This window comes from Lissotriton vulgaris, chromosome 6, assembly GCF_964263255.1.
Source record: "Lissotriton vulgaris chromosome 6, aLisVul1.2, whole genome shotgun sequence".
NCBI lineage: Eukaryota > Metazoa > Chordata > Amphibia > Caudata > Salamandridae > Lissotriton > Lissotriton vulgaris.
In genome coordinates this window covers 1,239,510,777-1,239,533,679 of record NC_141694.1, presented here as the reverse complement: position 1 = coordinate 1,239,533,679, position 22,903 = coordinate 1,239,510,777, and the positions used below count along the sequence as shown (strand labels likewise).

The 22,903-nt window shown below is 45.0% G+C and overlaps 1 protein-coding gene across 2 annotated transcripts in view; it reads left to right on the top strand.

The window, feature by feature from the left end:
* NT5DC1 (5'-nucleotidase domain containing 1) overlaps positions 1-22,903 on the top strand; it is a 1,423,540-nt gene that overhangs the window by 1,028,605 nt on the left and 372,032 nt on the right. For both annotated transcript variants that reach the window (XM_086927341.1, XM_086927342.1), the window contains exon 10: positions 3,770-3,937. In XM_086927341.1, coding sequence (XP_086783467.1) covers positions 3,770-3,937 — 168 coding nt within the window. The remainder of the gene's footprint in view (positions 1-3,769; positions 3,938-22,903) is intronic.

Here is a 22,903-nt window from a genome sequence, read left to right as displayed (position 1 = left end):
ATGGGCACACAGATGGAAGGACAGAATGAATGGTGAAAGACTGAATGATGGATGAAAGAATGATTACACCTTGCAGCACCCATTATCTTAAGTAACATTTCCTTTACAATGACTGTCACGTTAATATGAGTCATTGTCTCTATATAATGTGTGTGTGTGATGTAACGTACTCCGACACCCTGCCCTACATACTTGGGATGAGTAACACTATAAAAGAAATTAAATTCACATGAGAGGCGGTCTAAGTGAAGATGAGGGGCACCAATGGAGGGTGGTAGCAAGGCTGGACCGGGCATTGGGTGTTTCACTGGGAGGCGGAAAGGGGGGTAGAGCCGTTTTGTTACTGGGGGCTGGCACTGCAAAGCTCCTTGTATATCCAGTAGTTTTCAATCAACAATAAAAGCGGCCTCACTTATATTCAGGTGTTGTTCACCATTGTCTGGTGACTTAAGTACTTGCTGGAGCGAGATGCAAATTTTGAATCGTCTAAGGTAGCAAGCTGCAGCCATACTGAAAAACCGTGACCTGCACGGTTGTCTCAAACTAATGTAAACTTATTTTGACTTGTCCTTAGGTGGTTGTCTATTTACTTACTTATATACTATTGCGCTACCACCTCTGACGTGTCTGTAAAACGTAACTTTTTTCCCGAAGTTTTGTCCTGAATTTTGACCCTTTGTCCAGAATTTTTGTCCTGAATTTTGTCCCTTTGTCCTGAATTTTTACACACACCGTCCTGAATTTGCACCTATGCCAGTTGGTCACCCTATTTGTCCCTCACATCAGTGATACTTTGTCCTCACTCCTACTCTGGTTACTAATGACTCTCGCCTTCAGCTTCTAAGCCAATAATCTGCCCAGTTAATCTCCTTTGCCGTAATATTTCTCTTTGATTGTCATAAAGGAATATGTTATTATTTTAGTGTGTATGAAGGCAAGACAACATTTATACCCTACCTAAAGATGCAAGGCCGATTCTGGAATCACAGTGCATTTTATTTACTTAGGAAAACATGTGTAGGCATAGAGATTGAGCAGATAACAGTGTTTTTCACATTAGGAAGTTCAGCCATGTTGTCATAAAAAGGATGTCTTTGACACATGTGAATACTTACAGGTTGACCACTTTGTTACTTGGGACAACCCACAATCTCTCCAAGTTTAATTTCCTAACCAAGCATAGGGTAAGACTCTACATTTCCTCTTGTGGGGGAAGATGCTTTGTTGCCCTTCAAGTGATACCCAGACATATACAGCAGTTCAGGAACAGCTCATTCATCTTCCCGGTTCTGAGAGACCTCAGCAGAACATGGCCTTGCACCTTCCACTAGAACAAGATAATCTTTTACAGAGAATTGAGACTAATTTATAACACTCCAACAACAGGGTCTTCAGGTCTTTCCAAAATAGTTATTATTAGAATCTAGCGAGGGCTATGGGTAGCATATTCCAAAGCTCAGAGCCCGAAGGTGAAACAGCCTTCCTCTACAACAAGCCTGCTTGAAGTATGGAACCCTGAGAAGGTCTTGTTCGCCTGCCCACAGAAGCTTAACAGAAGCATTAGGCAATAACAGATTAGATAGGAGGCCAACCCAGTTTTATGTGACCGATGGATCAAATAGATAACCTATTAATTCTCAGATTAATTAGGAGCCAGTGCAGCAAGAGTCAACCCGTTGGCACATAATAATATTTTTGGAGACTGCAAGCCATCTTAACTGCCATATTTTGGATTTGCAAAAAGAACAGATGATGGTCGGAATGCTCAACAATGCAAATATTCACCCCCAGTCAACAGATCTGAGTTTAATCCATCATTTTTTGCCCACCACGCCACCCCAGTTGGTACCCAGCCAAGACTGATTTGCATATGGCTGGGTTTAAACCGGAGCGGCATGGGGAGCAAAAAAAACAAAAGGCCCTTTTTACAAGACAGTAACGCAGCGAGGTGCCGCAAGCCATTTGGCTCTGCTGTGCAGCGTTACTTTCAGAGCACAGGGATGCGTCATATTTACAACAATATAACGGATCCCTGTGCTCTCTCCTGCGCTGGCGCACAATTGGCTTCCAGCACAAAAACAATCACAAGAGGCATTTTCCTCTTTCTATGGGTGCAGCACGTACAGAAAGAGGAAAAAATGAAGAGAAATAAAAGTATTTCTTCTCGTTTCACCTTCTTAAGCCTCCCCTGGGGAGGCATAGGATTCTGGTACATTCCCAGGTTTACAAAACCTTGTAAATTCAGGAATGCACCAGAATTCATGGTTGTTGCGTGGAAACACCCACAGCAACACCCATGGCACGCCCCTTTCACGCAAAGTGCTGCGGGAAAAGGGGCCGTATTTACAAGGACACGAAAAACCACGCAGAGTGGCTTTACGTGTTGTCCATGAAAATATGGAGCACCAAATTTCACTGCCGGTCCGTCAATAAAATTGATGCACCGGCGGCGCAAGGGGCTTGTGAATATGCCCTGATGGATTTAGGCCCAGATCTCTGTACTGGGGTGACCCTTTGACATTGTTCAACATTTTGTCCATTGAATTTGTCACCCCGAATGGGACGGGTATGTTAAGATGTGGGTCCCGTGCTTTCCATGCCACTTGAATCTAGCTAGCCTGGCTAATGAGAGGTGAAACCCCAAAACCGGTCCCAGAATGCTTGTTTCTGGTCCAGGGAGGACCTGGCCTGGCAGTTCAGGCTAGATTTTTCCCATGGGGAGAAGTGTCAAGACTGATTTGCATTGGGGTGAATGTTTGACATTGTTCAACATTTTTTGCATCAATTGTTCTTGTAGTATATTTTGGATTTTCCACAATCTGGCAATCAGTGGATTTTGCAAGCACAGATACAAGATATTTCTGTAGTCTAAACAGGAAAACACACAGACCTGATCACCTCAGCTTTCCACTGAGCAGGATTAAAAGGCAAGATATTACAAAGGAACCTCAGATGTAGAAATCAGGCCTAGCAGACCTTTTGGACCTGAACCTCAAATAAAAAAAGTCACATTCAAATGGGACACCTAGTTTCTAACCTGCCGGATGTGCCGACACAGGTATGAATCCTAACCAGATGGGCTTTTGAACGCTGTCCCAGGTAAAGTTTTCACCTCTTACAATTAGGACCTCCTTCTTTTCACCATTCCTTTTCAGGAAGTCGGCCATCTGACCCTAAATGGTCATTGTATACTGTAAAATTGATGGGAGTTTGGCACAGCCTGCCGCCTGATCTGGTCTCAGCAGTTACTTAGAATCATTCTTGTAGGAGAGGTCTTTGAAGACAAAGGACCTAACCTTTGTAGTTTTTTCGCACAATTTGAAAAAGTAAGTAAGCTTGGCGTAAGTGTAGGGTACCCATCTTAATGCAGTCTTCAGTGCTCTCAGTCCTTGTGCTTTCTTCTCTTGAAGCACTTACCTTCCATCACATCTGAGGATTCTGAAATGTATTGTATCTGTATCAATATTAACTTCTTTAGATGTAGGTGTATGTGTACTGGTTGTTCTCTAGAATGATCTAAGCAGCTGTCAGATTGTAAGAGGAAATCCATTGGCAATGCTTCCCTTAGACACAAATAGTAATGGTGGGATCTATGGTACAATAGATGCAGCTCAGTCTGTTGGATTATACACAATTATAGATATTTCAAAATCACAATCAGCCATCATGTGCGAAAAGAAGTCTAGGACACAAATGGCTCACGTAATCTTGTATTTTGTGAGTGGGGGTGTTTTCTAATAAAACACTTTCTTTGATGTCTGCCCTGTAGGTGGTTTATTTTGGGGACAGCATGCGCTCAGATATCTTCACCGCTCATCATTACAGTAACTGGGAGACTGTCCTAGTCCTGGAGGAGCTGAGAGACAACAACGACATGGAGCATAAAGAGCATAAAGAAACCAGGTTTGAATCAATGAAGAAGAGAGTTAAATATGAGGTAAGAGGTCTGTGCACTGGTTTTCATGCAATCATTCAATCACAAAATGCACCAGTCTTTTGAAATTTCCCTACCACTGTTCAGTCACGCTTGCTGCACTCAGTTCATGTGTTGGAGGCACTTGATGGTTGTAAGTGCTGACAAAATTGGCAATGTTATATTTACTGCTCATGCCCCATTGACTGTCTTAGGGCCTGAATTGGAATTTGGTGACCAGGTTACTCCGTCACAAACATGACAAATGTCCCGTCCACCTTACTACAAGTGCAGTTTATCCTTTAGATCTAGGAATATGGCGGACGGGATATCAGTCACGTTTTCAAGGAGTATCCTGTCCATCAAACTGTAAATAAGTCCCTAAGATTATATTAACTTGAATCCCAACAATGTAAGCAATGGTGCATGAAATCACTTTCAAACAGGCTTTGCATGGCCACCATAAATATCTTTGTAAAGTGTCTTTCGTAATTCACAAATCATTCGTATTGAGCCCAGAAGACTTGAGTTTGAATCCTGGCTTCTCCACATTGAAATAAACTCTGTTACTAGATATCATGTGTCAGAAAATCTTTGATCAGTAAACCAAACCAAGCCAGGCTCCTTCCCATATCCAGATATCAGCAGTGTTTAGAAAAGCAGTTACAACAGCATGTACGTGGTCAAGTTCATTGATGAATTTAAATTCGACCACATGACCCAAAGCCTGAGAGACCTGCTCTTGGTGACCCTCCTCATTCAGACCATGTTCTATGAGTGCTGCATCACCTTTAAGGCAATAATCACAAATACCTGAGCTAACTTGGCTGAAAATGAACCACTTCAACCAACCTCCATAAAGCAGGGAGACACAGCATAGCCAGGATCAAAACCAAAAAATGCAAAGCTGAAAATTTGAGGAAGCACCTGGATACCTTGATGCATGCATCCAGGTTGTGGAACAGCTTACCGTATGTAACAAGCTCACCTCATTTCTCCTGCAGCTCAGAAAGGGGCACGAACCCCACCTGTGTCCAATATGTATTACCAATCAATAGAAATGATCCAGAAACCCGTACCCAAGTCTCCCCTCCCTATTCCTTTCTACCAACCAGTTACTTGTACACAATCTTGAATCCCTCCTTACCTAATATAGAACACTATGTACTATGGTCTACCGCTTCCTATTTGAGTTGCACTTTAAAAAGTCCAGTGCGTTTATGTGTGTGTGTGTGTGTGTGTGTGTGTGTGTGTGTGTGTGTGTGTGTGTGTGTGTGTGTATATATATATATCAGCTGTCCTGTTTTCCTATCCCCTCCTTGGAGGAATTCTGCGCCCTGGCCAATGGCATCTCCTCAGGTTCACCACTTGATCCAATGCCACATAAGATCTGAAAGTCATTCCAAGCTGAGCTGTTTCCCCCGCTCTACACCATCTGCTGTCAGTCGTTGGCTACAGCGTCAGTCCCAGACAGTTGGAAGTTGGCAATAGTAACACCTTTGCTAAAAAAGGCTTCTCTGGACCCCCAATGCCTGGCCTATTATAGGCCCATTTTGCTTTTACCATTCGCGATAAAAATCATAGAGAAGCTGGTTACAAGAGTATTATCCAACTTCCTGGAAACCAACTCTTGTCTGGATGTAGCCCAATTTGGCTTTAGGCCGGCCCATGGCACTGAGACCGCCTTGGTCACCGTGTTGGATGATCTACGAATGCGTGTCGACAGGGGCAAGTCAGCATTTTAGTGCTGCTCGACATGTCGGCCGCGTTCGACACGGTGGACCATACGGTCCTACTGGGCCGCCTTCGGAGTGTGGGAGTAACTGGCCTGGCATTAAGCTGGTTAACATCTTATCTCTGCAATAGACAGCAAGCTGTGGCGTTACCACCATTTCGATCAGCCACACGTCAGGTGAACCAGGGTGTCCCCCAGGGGTCAGCGATCAGTCCGATCCTTTTTAATTTATATCTTCGACCCCTAGTAAGTCTGATAAAGTCATTTGGCATATCAGTCATCAATTACGCCAATGACACTCAACTGATTTTTTCATTTGAGGGTAAAGAGACAGTGTCGAGGGACACCTTCCACCGTTGCATGTCGGCAACGACAGAATGGCTGCAAGTTAACTCGCTTCAATTTAACGGGTCAAAAACTGAGGTCCTCCATTGTTCCCTAGATCGACTCCCCCGCCCTTTGCCGGATGACTTCTGGCCAACTTCCACCTTGGGCACAGTGACTGCCGCAGAATCGGCTCCCAACTTAGGGGTTCTGTTTGAGCCTAGTCTGCAGCTTGACGCCTCTGTTAACAGGACCGCGTCGACTTGTATGAGCTTGCTTCGAGCCCTTAGAAAAATCTTGCTGTTACTTCCCTTGGGAGCCAGTGCAGAAGTGGTGCGTAGTTCCATTCTCAGTAGGTTAGATTACTGCAACGCACTGCTTCTGGGAGCTACTAAGACTCTGATTCTTAAGCTGCAGAGGATTCAAAATATGGCAGCCAAATTGGCTTTATCTCGCCCACGCTCTGCATCTTCATCTGCAGCACTAGCTGATCTCCACTGGCTACCTGTCCAGCAGCGGATTGCCTTTAAGGCTCTATGCCTTGTTTTTAGGGCTCTGCACGGACTGGGACCAATGCCGCTCCAAAACCTCTTCTCCTGGTATCAAGCTGCCAGACCTTTGAGATCCTCCTCAGCGTTCCTGGTGACGGTTCCCCGGATAACCAGAGTGAGGATGGGCGGTCGTGGCTTCAGCTTCACGGCCGCCACGTTATAGAACACCCTGCCTCTGGCGCTGAGGAGCAGACAAGATCTTATTTCTTTCAAGAGGGATCTTAAGACTCACCTCTTTCCAAGAGCAATGTAGTGTATTTCATCCGATGGAATGATATGGTCTCAGCGCCAGGATACCCTTTGGGTGACAGCCGCGCTTAACAAGTATCTATACATTACATTACATTAATATATATATATATATATATATCACACCTCCTTCACAGGAATGAGTACGCACTCCCAGGATCGGTTCTTTTCCAATTTTATTCTCAGCAATAATCCAGCATCACAATTCAATACCGACGCGTTTCGCCACCAACCGGCGGCTTGCTCACGGTAGATATTTTCAAATTCCAAACCCCTCCTATATTAAGAGATGGTCAGCCAAAACATGTGATACATTACATCATTTCCTGTTTGCAATGCTGAAACAGTATGGGAAATGTAGTTTCCTTAACTTTTCACTCATACTTTCTACCTTTGGGCTACCGGCAATTTCACTTCATTACATTTTATTCGGTTTGCCTCTGTTGTCCGATTCCGACCCATTTATATTGTTTTAATTTTGTGCGTGTTGATTTAGTGCTTCAGTCGGGATGTGAACTCAAGAAAAGGATCTTGGAGCATGTAAGGGCAACGGTGAATAAGGACAGAAGCAACGCCGTTGCAAAACATATGAAGGCAATGCATAATGGGGATTGGAAATTACTAAAACTTTATGCCTTGGAAACAATCGTCCCACATGAGAGAGGGGGTGACAGAGTGAAGGACTGGGTTTTCTTAAGACCCAGCGGTGCCAGGGATAACACCTAAAACCTTCGTGGGTAACCTGTTCCGGCGTACAAATGACAGAGACACGGGACACTTCCTTCGGCGTCAAAGATTCGAGGTTTATTACTGCAGGGAACACAGAAGTCACAGGAAGTACAACACGTGTAGGTTCGAGGAGTCTGCTTCGACTTGCCTCTGTGGATCGCTCCTTTTATACAGTTTTCATGCATAAGATAACATAGTACACAAAGGTTTACAACTCGGTTCCCATCGTAAAAGACCATAAGGGGTTGCTTTCATGTATTCAGGGCCCGGAACATAAGTACAGAAACATTTGGTAGTTCCCAACTGTAAAAGCCTATCTTCCCACCATTAGTACATTCCAATCAGCAGTAAACAAATCGATGAAGGGACAGAAACAGGTGCAGAGGAAGACAGAAACAGTGAGAAGAGCGAAAAGGGTGTAAAAGGGGTGGTATCAGGAAACACGAGCTGCAGGCATCAAAGGGGACGTGCCTAATGAATACACAACTAAGACAATAGACCGGCACGGCAAGATGAGCCTCGAGCGGGGCCATCTGCCTTACAGTGCCATCCCCCTCATCATAAAGACACTTTCAAAGGAAACGTGTCTTCCGCAAGAGTTTGGGAATCCCAGGGTCGCAAAGCGGACAGCGTCCGTTCGCTGGCTACCTGAGGGCAAGAGACAAAATGGATGCCGTATCTAAGATGGAACCCGTGGGCTCGGATGAAGAAACCCACGAAACAAATGAACGGTTTAGGCTAGCACAGCGAAAATGCGTACACCCACTAAACTCGTCATTTGCGGTTCATAGATACCAGACTCGACCATATTCGTGCGAGTCAAAAACATCACTTACGATCGTCACGGAACCTCAGACGCTCCTTTTGCCCTCATGTAGGCGAGCACTAGTCGGAATCATAATCGATATTCATTAGACCATCTAGATGTTGCTGTAACATAATTCTATCCATCAGAGTTCCTTTGGTAACAGGCGGCTGTCTTATACACGTCGTAGCACAGAGGCCACATAAGGCAGGACCACACTGCACACAAAGACAACACGTGAACAGGAATGCTACAACAGCCCCGATGATCATCAGAATTTTCCAACCCCAAGTCGACATTAGGCCCCAAAACCACCCAAGTAGCGTCCAATCCCCTACGTCCACGTGTATTGACTCAGAGATCTTATACAACTTTGAGATGGCTTGATAGACAGTCGGAGCGTTGTCTGGGATGAAAATACAACAGCTCGAATGGATCACCTTACATACTCCACCTCGATCTGCTAAGACAACGTCTAAAACCATACGGTTTTGTAACGTCATAAGCCTATCCGCCTGAAGCTCTGCTGTGATATTACCAAGGGCACTGGCAGTGATATTAGCTGTCGATTCCACCACTCGGGTCAACTGTCTCAGGTTCCTACTATTGACCATAGGTCCCCGAAATGGAAAGAAACCCTTGAAAAAGTCTCCTGCCTCTTGACCGGCAGAATCCTCTTCGCTAATCACGCCCCTCACAATTAGGGTCTTGTGGTAATCGGAGGCGACTGTAAAAGTCGGTGGCAACAAGTTTCAATATAACATGTGCCCGCAAAGTCAAGGGGCAACCATGTATATGCACGATCATAACAGACAAAGTATGTACCCTTGGCAGTCAGAAACACAGGGGAAGAGAGCATTGGTAAGACATACGTCTCGGAGCAAGCACTCTCTCCAAGATGAGCTCTTGGGCTTCGGCCACGACCTTTTAGACAGAAATTACCAAGGTGGGGTACGATCCATATTGGAGACGAGCTTTTAAGCTGTCTTTCACCCACGAGCGCACTATACTCAGCCTCACTCAGATCCCTATAGGCTCGCACCTCTTCCTCTGGGATGAGCGACGGCTCATAGATATCCCTATCTAAATCAGCAATCGCTATTGCCAAAGGCTTGTGGTACGGACCGGGACCAAAGTGCGTACGACGTGGCTCTCGATTGGGGTAGGAATCTAGTGCACTTCGAAACATTGTTTGGAATGCTCGAGCTGAACCCTGGGAACTATAAGGGAGGACCAAGTACGGAATTCCCTTATCGGTGGTATGTGGCATTAACCCACACACCCAACAATTGGTAGTGTTAACCACCAACTGATGCTGATGAAGGAGCTGAACAAAGGAATTGTTCATAAATTCCGCACGTCTAACCTGCTCGTGTTGGGGGTAGGATGTGGAAGGAATGAGGAGAAACAGTGGATGTAGGTTTAGGTTCAGAAGAAGGGGTAGGTGAGGCAGAAGGCAAGAACGTCTGTATCATGTAATACACCCCACCCACCAATAGCGAAGAAACAGTTAAGAACAAAAGGAACACCTGAAACATGAAGCATTTTGTACGAGCAATTTGCTGCAGTTTGAATCTTTGGGCCTGAGCTTTTTCCAAATCCAACAGCTTAGAGAATGGCATCCTCTAAAACCGTCCGCAACGTTTTTGATGCACTTCGTTCTGTGTAGCAGTAGTCAATCCATAGGAGTTCCCAGGAACCGACGGTCTCCGACCTAGTGTCAAGACCTACTAACCAGAAGGAAGTACCCGCGCGGCCCTACGGTCCACGCGGATGTAAGGTATTTATTATTTACAAAATATATACAAAATCTCCTAGCTGTGGAAGCAAAACACATATATGGAAAAAACTCACAATATTACAAAAATCACAAGTATACGAGTGTGTTCAGACTGAATAGTGTCAATGGGGTAACGTGGATGTCAAGGGAGTAAGCAAAGCTTTTATTAGTCTTTGATATTTGATCGCAGAAAATATCGGCTTCTCCCAGGACGTGTCTGGTCGTCAAACAACTGATCCGACGGTAGGACAGAGTTCTGCTGATCAGTCAATTGTTCAGATCTTGAGTTTTTCGAAGACAAATGTTCAACAATGTCGTTCTGCTGCACTGAGGGCTCTCCAACAGGCTGAGCGTCGCTAAAAGGGACGAAGGTCTGCACAGTTTCTGTTTCGGACGAGGCAATGCCCTTCCTCACCCACGAGTCTGCTGGCAAAGGTATAGGTACCTTTTTAGTATGGGTGGCGTGCACCCAGTTTTTGCGTCCTTCCAAACAAACAGCAGTCCTCGTGGCAAGAAGGACTTGGTAGGGTCCAGTGAAGCGGGCTCAAGGTTGCGCTTCCGCCCGAAGTTTCGCGTTACCACCCAGTCTCCAGGCTGGAGCTGGTGGCCTGGACCCTCCGTCTGCGTTGGCAGTGCTTCAAAGACCTGTTGGTGAATTAACCTCAGTTTAGCAGTCAGATCATGCAGATAGTCGATCAACATTGGGTACTCAAGATCAGAATACACACTCGGTCTTTGGACCCCCCAAACATTTGCAGGGCGGCCGAACACAATCTCGTAGGGGCTAAGCCCTACTCGGGAGTGTACAGTCGCCCTAGTTGACAGAAGAGCTAAAGGCAAAGCGTCGGGCCACGAGAGACCAGTCGTAGCCTGAATCTTTGCTAACTTCAACTTAAGGGTGCCATTATACCCTTCAACCAAACCTGCTGACTGGGGATGATTGGCGCTGTGGAATTTCTGTGTGATTCCAAGGCCCTTGCACACACTCTTCATCACACTCCCCACAAACTCACTTCCGTTATCAGACCATACAATTCGTGGCATTCCATACCGAGGAAAGTATTCCTTCAGTAGGATTTTCGCAGTGGACAGAGCAGTGTTATCTTTGAGAGGGTAGGCTTCGATCCATCGGGAGAATGCGCAAACCACGACTAAACGTATTTCAGGTTATTGCATCGCTCCATATGGATGAAGTCTAGCTGAATCACCTCAAAGGGACATGAAGGGGGAGCAAAATGGCCAGGAGGTGTAGGGGTTCCCTTACCAGGATTGTACATCATACATATCATACAATTCTTAACCAATCTCTCAGCACACTTAGCAATACCATCATTCTTCCATACAGGAGACAACAACTTGCAGATACCTTTCGCACTAATATGTGCCAAGCCGTGTGCCATCGTCACAACAGCTAGTACATACGCATCCGGCAACATCCACCTCTTATTCTCCAACAAATCAATCCAACAGCCATTCGCATCCAACTTTCCCGTACTCTCTTTCCACTTCGTCTTTTCAGACTCAGTGGCCTCGTTCTGAATCGCTTTCACACTCTCGATAGTGTCCTCACACATACCAGTCTCTGTAGGCCACCTAACCGAACTCGTCACATACATTTTAATACTCAGATTCCGGGCAGTCTCCTTAGCAATCTCATCCGCAAACGCATTACCACGACCAACATCATCCGTCACTTTACGGTGTGCACTACATTTAATAATCGCCACCTGCTTGGGCAATGTAAGTGCATCCAAAAGATCATTCACGAGCTGTCCGTGCTGAATTTTCGTACCATGCGATGTCATAAAACCTCTCTCTCTCCACAAACGTCCGAAGCTCTGGGCCACGCCAAATGCGTATTGGCTGTCAGTAAACACATTCACCCGTTTCCCTTTCGACAACACGCACGCTCTAGTCAAAGCAATCAGCTCTGCTGCCTGAGCAGAATTCTGATTCAATCTCGCACTTTCCACAACAGTATTCAACGTCACCACAGCATACGCAGTCGTTACATCGCCATTCGGCAACTTAAAACACGACCCATCCACATACAAGGTGCAGCCACCAATAAGTCGTCGACATATTGGATTAAGGCCGCCCCGGCCGGCAACACAAACGCATCAAGTTGGCCCTTCAAGGCTTGGCTGTATATCGATGGACTCTCACAGTAGCCCTGAGGAGCACGTTTAAACCTGAAGCTGCGGCCACCAAGAGAGAAACCGAAAAGGTCTCTACTTTCCTCAGCAATCGGAATGCTGAAGAAAGCATTCTTCAGATCGATCACTGAGAACCAAGATGCAGAGGCTGGAATCAGAGTCAGTAGAGCCGTAATGTCAGGCACCACAGGGAACTGAGGAATCACAATTTTATTCACCTCCCGTAAATCGATAACAAAACGATAAACAAGGGGTTTTGATGGATCAGTACGCTTCAAAATGTGCAGTACAGGGCTATTGCACACGTTTCCCCGAGTCTCCTCGATAACATCTTTCTCAATCAAATCGTAGATAATTGCTAACAACGCTCGTTCACCATCAAGGGAGATACGATACTGGGGAATACGTGGCAATCGCACATTAGATTTCAAGTGAACAACATAAGGGGAGATGTCAAGCAGGCCCACGTCATTGGGGCCTGTCGCCCACAAAGATGCAGGAAGAGAACTCAATTCCGGTGGAAGCTTATCGATGGATAAGTACATAGGAGAGACAACTCTCTCACCCAACGTAAGCTTTACTCCCGCAGGAGAACAATACAAAGTCGCATATAGACGTTTTAGCAAATCCAGGCCCAAAAGATTTTCACCACAACCAGTAGTCAAAATCAACGGAGCTTTCAGCTCACGAGGCCCAATGGTAAGAGGCAAAGGGCACGAAACTGGATTGCTAACAGGGGCGCCAGAGAATCCAACGGAAACATTTGTTAAGCCAGACAAAGGTGCGCCAGGGAGTTTCGAATGCATGATGGAACTTTTCGCTGCACCAGTGTCCAACAGAAAAGGCTCAACGACGCCCGAGGTGGCAACTGCGACGTAAGGCCCTCTCTGATCAACCGGAACTGATACTACTCCCTCTCCTTGTCTATGGCTGTCCTAGTAATTACCGTCGTCAGCATCCTGATCGACGTAATAATCGTCCACATTGTACTGAGCAGATCGCCCTTGAGACGATCCACGCTGATCGAAACAATTATTAGAGTCAGAAGAATTGTTGGAACGATCATTTTGAGCACCGCCACCTCTACCACGTGATGTCTGTTGAGGACCACCACGACCTCCTCTAGATGAATTACCACTATTGCAATCACGCAAAACTGGACAATCGAATTTCAAATGACCCTCTCCCCTACAATAGGCACACTGATTGTACCCTAACGAAGATCTCTGCGAAGAGGAGTCATTTCGTGATTGTGACCTATTCGACTGAGACTGCGATCGATTCTGTTGTTGCGAATCATTCTGATTCGAACGCGGAGGATACGCTTGCTGCAACAACACTTTAGTTTTGAGTTCTTTCGTCTTCTTATCGGCACGATCATTCTCCTCTTTCTCTCTATTCTCATAGTATTGGGCCGTGGCCAATATTTGAGCAGAAGTGGAAACAGCCCATGCACTTTCTGAATTTCGTAATTTGTTGCTTAAGTCCGGCAACAAATTTGAGACAAACTTATCCACAAACAATCGCTGACCTCCCTCAGTATCCATATCCTGACCACTATGGTCAATGAATGCTTCCTCAAATCTCGTAAAGAAATCAGAGACACTCTCATCCTTCTTTTGCTTGCAAGCGGACAGCTTGTCCCAGTTCACCTTCATAGCTGGCATAAGCGTTTTCATTAGAGCGATAATTCTCTGGGGCAAAGCCGTAATTAGCTGTTCGGGCTTGGCCCCACCGACTTGCAATGCATCAGCAGCCCCCAATGCATTCCAATCACCGCCTAATTCCGCTGCATGGTCTTCCTGACGAATCTTTGCCCATACCGGTTGCGGCACGACATTGCCAAACAACATATCAATATCAGCAAGATTCATTATCGTAGCATCCACAAGCTGCGATAATTCTTTATAATACCCTGCAGGATTTTTGCGAGGGTCAGGTAAAGATTGTTTTACCTGCAAAACTTCTGACCGCTTCCACGGAAGATGTATCCACACTCTCTGAAAGTGCGGCAAGATGATAGGAACGGCATTAGCATCACCCGGCATCCACACTGGTGGAACTTCGCGCATGGGATACTGACCAGGCGCTGCAAGCGGTCCCTCAATGTCTTCTAAAAACAATGCACGAGGCATTATAGAAGGACGAAAAGACAACAACTGCTCGACAGCACGTCGAACATTGGTGCCCACCAACATTCCGTTCGCAAACTGAAGCTGAAGATTAGTCAGAGCAGTCATTACATCGTCAGATGCATCAGCCGATATTTGGTCACGTAAAACCTTACACATTTCTTCGAACACAAACCTTTGTGTCGGTACATTGAATTGACAAAACGTATCAAGCACCACACGTGGAGGATTTCTAAGGGGGTATTTCATCCAACGCATCGCCATATTATACAGTGTGTCACGTTCCCTACTACCGGGAAGCTGACTTCGTCTTTGAGGACCGTCCGAACCAGCGGACTCAAGAATAGGTCCAAGAGAATTAAAGAAGTTAGCAGCAACAAAAGGGGTACGACGTCGAACAGATGGAGAAGAAGAGTAACACAACGGGGTAACAAGAGAAGTATCAGGAACAGAAGAGGCAGCAGGAGTAACCAGAACAGCAGGAGCAGCGGGAACAGGAGTATGAGGAAGTACAAGCGGAGGAGCAGTAGGGACAGGAGCAGGTAGAGGAGCAGGAACGGGTTGAAGAACTGGGACAGGTTGTGGAACAGGAGCAGGAGCAGGTGGAGGAACAGGGGCAGGGGGAACCACAGGAGCTACGGTACCCTGTGCGTACGGAGGTGGTGACTTCAAGAGATAGGACAACAAGGGGTCCTCTACTGATTCCTCCTTCTTATCCGTACCCGTCGGTAAAGCGGGGTAACACTTATCTACAGTCATACGCTGCAATCTATCGAAAACTTCCTTTTCCTTTTCCTCCTTATCTCGCTGGAACTGCTCTGCGTTTCTTACCGTGGTAACAACTCCTTCTCTCTTATTACGTTTAATCTGTCTGATTTCTCTCTGTTTGGCCTCTTTACGCCACAACCGAAAGGAATCAAACATGGCCGGCCTTGCTTTTCTCTGAAACAATTTAGCTTCAAGATTATCTAAAATCGGGGTCTCAAAACTACCATGAGGTGGCCAACTAAGGACACCGTCTTTTTTAGTATAGAAAACCCAACACTCATTGAATGTAATTGGACCTAAACCATGTTTACTGTACAGCTCATAAGTTGGAATTCCAACCGGAGGTATCGGACACGAGTCCTCCAGTCGGGAATCCGCACCACAACTTCCAAAACAACTGAACAAAGTACTACGGCCAGGCATCTTGCACACTAACCGAGTTTCACAAACGTCAAGGGTTATAGGATTAACAATGTCCCTGCAAAGAGCAAAAACCCTCGGTTTTTGGCGACTGCAGACGTCAAATATCACAACAAAGAACCAAGTACTAAGAACCACAAATGCAATGGAACCATGCAACAACTAAGCACCCACAACTAAGGACTCTGGGAGCGACCCACAAATACTTAACTCAAAGATCGATGGCGTCACCAGGAAGGCCTGTCAATCGTCTCGCTGTACCAAGGTCTACGCCAGGGGTCTACAGACAGGGCAGCAGTCGGTCGCAGCTGTCAGGAGGCGGGGATCTTCGCGGGAAAAGTCGTCGGGCCACTTGTTTCGACAACAGGATCGATGAAGCGGGGTGCACCTTCCCTCGGAGATTTCACACAAAGTTCCTCACGATCGTCGGGCTTGGACCGGTACCACTGATGCAGCCCCACGTTGGGCGCCAACTGAAGGACTGGGTTTTCTTAAGACCCAGCGGTGCCAGGGATAACACCTAAAACCTTCGTGGGTAACCTGTTCCGGCGTACAAATGACAGAGACACGGGACACTTCCTTCGGCGTCAAAGATTCGAGGTTTATTACTGCAGGGAACACAGAAGTCACAGGAAGTACAACACGTGTAGGTTCGAGGAGTCTGCTTCGACTTGCCTCTGTGGATCGCTCCTTTTATACAGTTTTCATGCATAAGATAACATAGTACACAAAGGTTTACAACTCGGTTCCCATCGTAAAAGACCATAAGGGGTTGCTTTCATGTATTCAGGGCCCGGAACATAAGTACAGAAACAATTGGTAGTTCCCAACTGTAAAAGCCTATCTTCCCACCATTAGTACATTCCAATCAGCAGTAAACAAATCGAGGAAGGGACAGAAACAGGTGCAGATGAAGACAGAAACAGTGAGAAGAGCGAAAAGGGTGTAAAAGGGGTGGTATCGGGAAACACGAGCTGCAGGCATCAAAGGGGACGTGCCTAATGAATACACAACTAAGACAATAGACCGGCACGGCAAGATGAGCCTCGAGCGGGGCCATCTGCCTTACAGTGCCATCCCCCTCATCAGAAAGACACTTTCAAAGGAAACGTGTCTTCCGCAAGAGTTTGGGAATCCCAGGGTCGCGAAGCGGACAGCGTCCGTTCGCTGGCTACCTGAGGGCAAGAGACAAAATGGATGCCGTATCTAAGATGGAACCCGTGGGCTCGGATGAAGAAACCCACGAAACAAATGAACGGTTTAGGCTAGCACAGCGAAAATGCGTACACCCACTAAACTCGTCATTTGCGGTTCATAGATAGCAGACTCGACCATATTCGTGCGAGTCAAAAACATCACTTACGATCGTCACGGAACCTCAAGAGAACGAACATTGAGATGCAGGGAATCATGACAGATCCTGAATTTCAGAACTCTGACCCCGATGGGGCTTAATCAAAGTGAGGAATTGTATGTACACTTATAATGGTGATAAGATATGTAACAGAGGAAATGTAAATGCAGTGGAACTGAGTAGTTGAAAAAAAGAGAGTAAACATAACATGCATGCTGAACTGTCATTATGGAAAGGTAACCAAGAAGTAGGGAAAAGTAAGGTTGGGCACGGCATAATGAATTAGACATAAGAAACCCCGCAACTAATTCAAACCACAAATATTGAAGATAAACAGGCAAAAATCAAGTTGCCAAACTCGGGATATTAGGGAAATAGTGGGCGAGCAAATTAACTTGGCGGTTCTATTATGGAGCACCCACTGGAGGGCGGATAATAAAACATAGAAAAAATAATCAAACTAAAAAAATAAAACTTATAAAAACATTTAAACTGAAAATTTATTTTAGATGCCAAGTAACATTAACTGTAGAAATTAACTTAGGGAGCGATAACAAACACTGCTTATACATAAGCAAAACGAACCACATTTCCCAGGTCGCACCGCAACCGGAAAATATAGTAGGCCCATTGGAGGGCGACAATGCGGACCTAGAGTTGATGTTCAATACATTTTTGAACACAAATCACATAAAAAATCCAGACTGAAGCAGTAAATCAACACGCACAAAATTAAAACAAAATAAAAACCATATAAATGGGTTGGAATCGGACAACAAAGGCAAACCGAATAAAATGTAATGAAGTGAAATTGCCGGTAGCCCAAAGGTAGAAAGTATGAGTGAAAAGTTAAGGAAACTACATTTCCCATACTGTTTCAGCATTGCAAACAGGATATGATGTAATGTATCACATGTTTTGGCTGACCATCTCTTAATATAGGAGGGGTTTGGAATTTGAAAATATCTACCGTGAGCAAGCCGCCGGTTGGTGGCGAAACGCGTCGGTATTGAATTGTGATGCTGGATTATTGCTGAGAATAAAATTGGAAAAGAACCGATCCTGGGAGTGCGTACTCATTCCTGTGAAGGAGGTGTGCTTAATTAATAACGGCAAGGCTCTACCGAGGAGTATCGCACCGGTCGGAGAAGCGCCAGGGGTCAACCAAGGAGAGCCAAATCGATGTGTGTGTATATATATATATATATATATATATATATATATATATATATATATATATATATATATACACATAATAAATTTGTTTCAGGACCCATTTGGAAAGGAATCCACACGAGGGTATTCTTAGCTTCTTTTATTCCGTGACACCTTGCACGCAGACATCAAGGCTTAGGCACACTTCTTAAACTCCATGCCAGACGCGTTTCGGGCAGTCTTTATCCCTTCCTCAGCGGCGTTTCAAATGGCAAGTTCGCAATGTTCATCAAGCACCATTCATTTCAATCAGTTCCCGCCCTCTTTGGGCGTGGCTCTCAGGCATCTTGGGATCTGTAGTGCTTCTTGTTACCTCAGTGGGCGCGTTCTTGTACCAAAGTTTTTTTCTCAATTAACCCCAGTGGGCTGAAGGGCGTCTTAAAACTTGCATCAGCGCTGCTTTATAGGTGTCACTTCCAGCATTGTAGGTACTCCCTGGTAAGCACCTACAATCTTGTTCCTATTCTGATCGCCTCCAGGCGTCAGCACCGGACCCGCTGACGCGGTGGGTTTCCTTTCCCCGACCGGGATAGCCGTTTCATAATAAATTCGTTTCAGGACCCATTTGGAAAGGAATCCACACGAGGGTATTCTTAGCTTCTTTTATTCCGTGACACCTTGCACGCAGACATCAAGGCTTAGGCACACTTCTTAAACTCCACGCCAGACGCGTTTCGGGCAGTCTTTATCCCTTCCTCAGCGGCGTTTCAAATGGCAAGTTCGCAATGTTCATCAAGCACCATTCATTTCAATCAGTTCCCGCCCTCTTTGGGCGTGGCTCTCAGGCATCTTGGGATATATACACATATATATATATATATATATATATACATATATATACATATACACTACTGGCGGTCGCCAGTAGGCAGTTATAGTTGGGACCTAGTTACCATAGGAAAATGGCAACATTCTGTTTCCAATAGCGTTGGCGTCGTTTGATGAATCTTCATGACATTTTCAGAACAAATTCTTTGTTGCTATCAGCTCCTATGTGGAAAGTTTGGGGGTGATTCGTCAAGGGGGAGCCGAGAAACAAGGGGGGTCCCAAACTGTGTTTTTCCCATGCTAATTTCCATAGGAAACTTTAGACAGGGCTACAGGTTGAACGGGTGAATGGAATTACCCCAAATGTGGCAGGGAGAAGGGTCTTGGTCTAGAAAGCACGCGTTTGTTTATTTGGTGTAAATGTGTTCAGTAGTTTTTGAGAAATATCAAAATTTACAGATATCGATATTTGTGAATTCTGCCATCTGATTGGCTGAGGCGTTACGAGCACGAGTTTGCTGCTGATTGGGTGCGAGCGGTTGCAACTAGGAAGTGTTGGCCGCCATTTTGGGATTCTGTTGAAGCGAGTATGGGAAAAAAAGGTGGGAAAGAGGAGGGTAGGAGCGCTGTGAGGTTCGTAGGGTGGTTAAAGAGTGCTATAGAGGGAGTGTGAAGTGAAGTATTTACCCCTACTGGTGTGAAAGTGCTGTTTTTCCCAATGTGAGATGGTGCTGAGGTGAGGTGCCGGTACACTCAGGGATGAAACCGTGCGCCTAAACTGTGAGCTGAGTGCTGTTAACTGATGTGCTCTGGGCTGTGTAGCATTGTGGGTGTTGTAGCATAGGTGTGCAGGTGGTGTTAGTATTCGTTTAGAGTATAGCAGGAGTGGCAGGCAAACTACTCACTGGTACCGCTCTGAAGACTGGGGGATGAAACTGTGAGTCTAAGTCGTGAGCTGATTGCTCTAAAGTGATGTGCTGTGCGCGCTGTAGGATACTGGCAGCTGTAGCATACCCGTGTAAGTAATGTTAGTGTGCATTTATTCTATACAGGGAGTGGGAAACAAACTACTCATCCCTATTGGTCTGAAGACTTGAATGAAGTGTTTTAGGAAGCAGGAATAACGAAATAATTGTGAAGATTATAATGTAGAATTGTGCAATGCCAGAGAAGGAAAATGGTAAAAAGAGGCGTGTCTAAGAAAGTGGTTGTGTGTAATAAAGGGATGGAGTTTGAAAATTATATAGAAAGTGTCTTTATTTAAGTGCCATAATTTGACCCACTGGTGCAAGAGCTAGGGCAGCCAGCTGATGCAAAGTTGAACCAGCTGTATTCAAACGTAAGCTCCTGCATCGGTGAATTGCATATTACATGTTACAGTTGCATGTGAAATAAACAATAGCTGTTACACTTGAATGACTCTACATTCTATAAGGAAAATAAAGGTAGGATACAATTACCACATGTATCCTTTAAGAAAAGAAAGACATAAAAAAGAAATTGCAAAATGTAATCATCAAACTTTTTAGGTACCTCAGCAGTGCTTTTTTGAAACAGGAAATTATCAACAGTAGAATAGTTAGCAATCTGTTGTACAGTAGATTCAATGTGGTGCGTGTGAGACTTGGTACTAGTTCTACCCACGTTGTAACTTTGAGGATGAATACAAACATTGCTCTTCTGAGAAGCACATTCGGTACCTTTGTAGTCAAACCGTAAACATTCTTGTGTAGATAGCTAAGGCATCAAGCTGAGACAAACTCCAATCGCTTCTGCTGTAGTCAAATCGAAGCTCCTGCAGTTAATTGCAATATGTTGCAGTTCTATGTGACCTACACATTAGCTATTAGACATGAATGAATAAATTGTATAATGAAAATAAAGGTAGTTTACGATTACCACACTGTGCCAACCAGTTCCCAAACAAAGTCGTCTTTTTACATTTTTATCGTGAGGTTCTGAGCAGAGGCTGACTTTGAGTAAAATTGTGTGAAAGGGCTTTGTGAATAACAGGCAAGCAGAGAGGCGTGTGCACAAAGAATAGATGTGGTTTCTAAATGGGTGTCGGGTTTAGGCTAATTTAGGAAGTAAATAGCTTATTTGCATAGGCAATAGATCACTGATTCTGGTTAGAGTGGAGACGTAAGAGGCAAAAATGAAGATAGAGTTCAAATGTCTGAGTATACTTAGAAAGTTATTATATCAAAATTAGTAGGATTGAAGTGTATTATAAAAAATCTAAAGAACAAAGTCAAAAAAGATGGAAAAAAATCCATTCAAGAATAAGTGAGTTTCTTACAAGTCTTGGAGATTCCAGTCCAGAAGTGCTTCAGCGGCTTGAGATACGTAATGTTCCAAGAGGCTATTGTTGTTATTGGCTGAGAAAAGTGTAGCAATCCAATTCATATCCTAGAAGGGACAGTAATGTTCCTCAAATGTTGGAGCAGCAATTTGAATGGGCAGGCAATCTGTGATGTGTGAGAGGTCATCCATTGCAGGAGATCTTTCGCAGCTACATAGAAATCCCATTCCGCTTCAATTCCTTTTTGCATTGCATTTGCCAATGCTCAACTGCCCGAACAATCACGTTCATGGTTTTCAAGATACTGCATTACCTGCTGGATATCTGGAGCGGTGGTTGGGATGTTGGCAAGGCATACATCCATTCGCCAGTCAAATGGGCAAGTTTTGCAATCAAGTGATGGTTGTACGCATATTGCATAAGTGTAGATAAATGGTATGTTGTAGCTAGCTCCAATAATAGATAGAGACAGATAGCCGAAAGTTTTTTCCCTTTTTTTACAGTATTGATGTAGCTTGGTGTAGAGGCGTATTCTGTCGGACATAGTTGTTACCACAGAGTGCGTAGCCATTTCTAGAAGTAGAATTAGTAGTAGGATGGCCGCAAAGAGGCCGAGAATTATGGGCACTGTTCCTGTTATTCCAGAGATGATCGAATGAATGTCAAAATGTAGTCTGGTATTAAAAGAAGAAAGTTTGAATGCTTGTTAGAAGGCAGTAGGAGAGACCGTATTAAACAAGTGTGCCAGACCTTGAGTGTGACGTGTTGAAAATTGTGTAACAATTCACAAAGTGTAATTGGCGGTTGGCATTTAAAAGGGAGCGTATTTTATTTGAAGTTCGTGGTATCTGCAGTCTATAAATTTCTTTTGCAGAAGTGAGGGCGACATCTGTTCTGAACAAAGGTGCTTTTAGTTTGGTTTGTTTCTTGAAATGTGTTTTCAAACTAGGAATTGAAGGCCAAGGGGAAGTTTGGGAGTTAGTTTGTGTGGGTGGGAATAGATATTGCCGCAGGAAGTTATTGTGTTTGAAAGAGTAAGGTCATGCGGTATGCCAGCTCACATTCCGTGCATGTTATTGAGAAACAGATAACTGCCATTAGAAAGCTGTGTGAATGTTGTTGTAATTGTGGGAGTTAGCGTCCTTTTAAGAAAGGACGCAAGATTGGGAGCTGTAAGCTTAGAAGGGCCGTGCAGTTGGACATTGTTGGATAGTAATGAATGACTGCCATTGTGGTCGCACTTTTCACCGTTGAGAAAAACTACTGTATGCTCTTTTAGACAGCAATATGTAAATGGGATAAACCACTGCTCGTGAATAAACCTGCTACCTTATATTATCACATTCAACATGACAAACAACATGTGCACATAGCAGATACAACTACACTACATACTGTGGGAACCGTGGCTAGCCATGTACACAAACTAAACATGGCATGGCACCTCTGCCTCACAATGCAGAATGCGGGGAGAGATGGGAGCAAAGTATGTGCGAAGGTGGCAAGTATTTATCGATTATAAAAGTATTTGATGCAAAGTTTTGAGGGAATGTGCCAGACAGCGTTGAGTATGCAGAGCACGGGGGAGGAGCTACGCAGGGAAACAAGATGGCCGCATAAGCTCCCGGCTCCGCCGACCTCCGCCAGCAGCTCGTATATCCTGCAATCTATCCTGCTTTTACACCTGACTCCCGTGTACGCG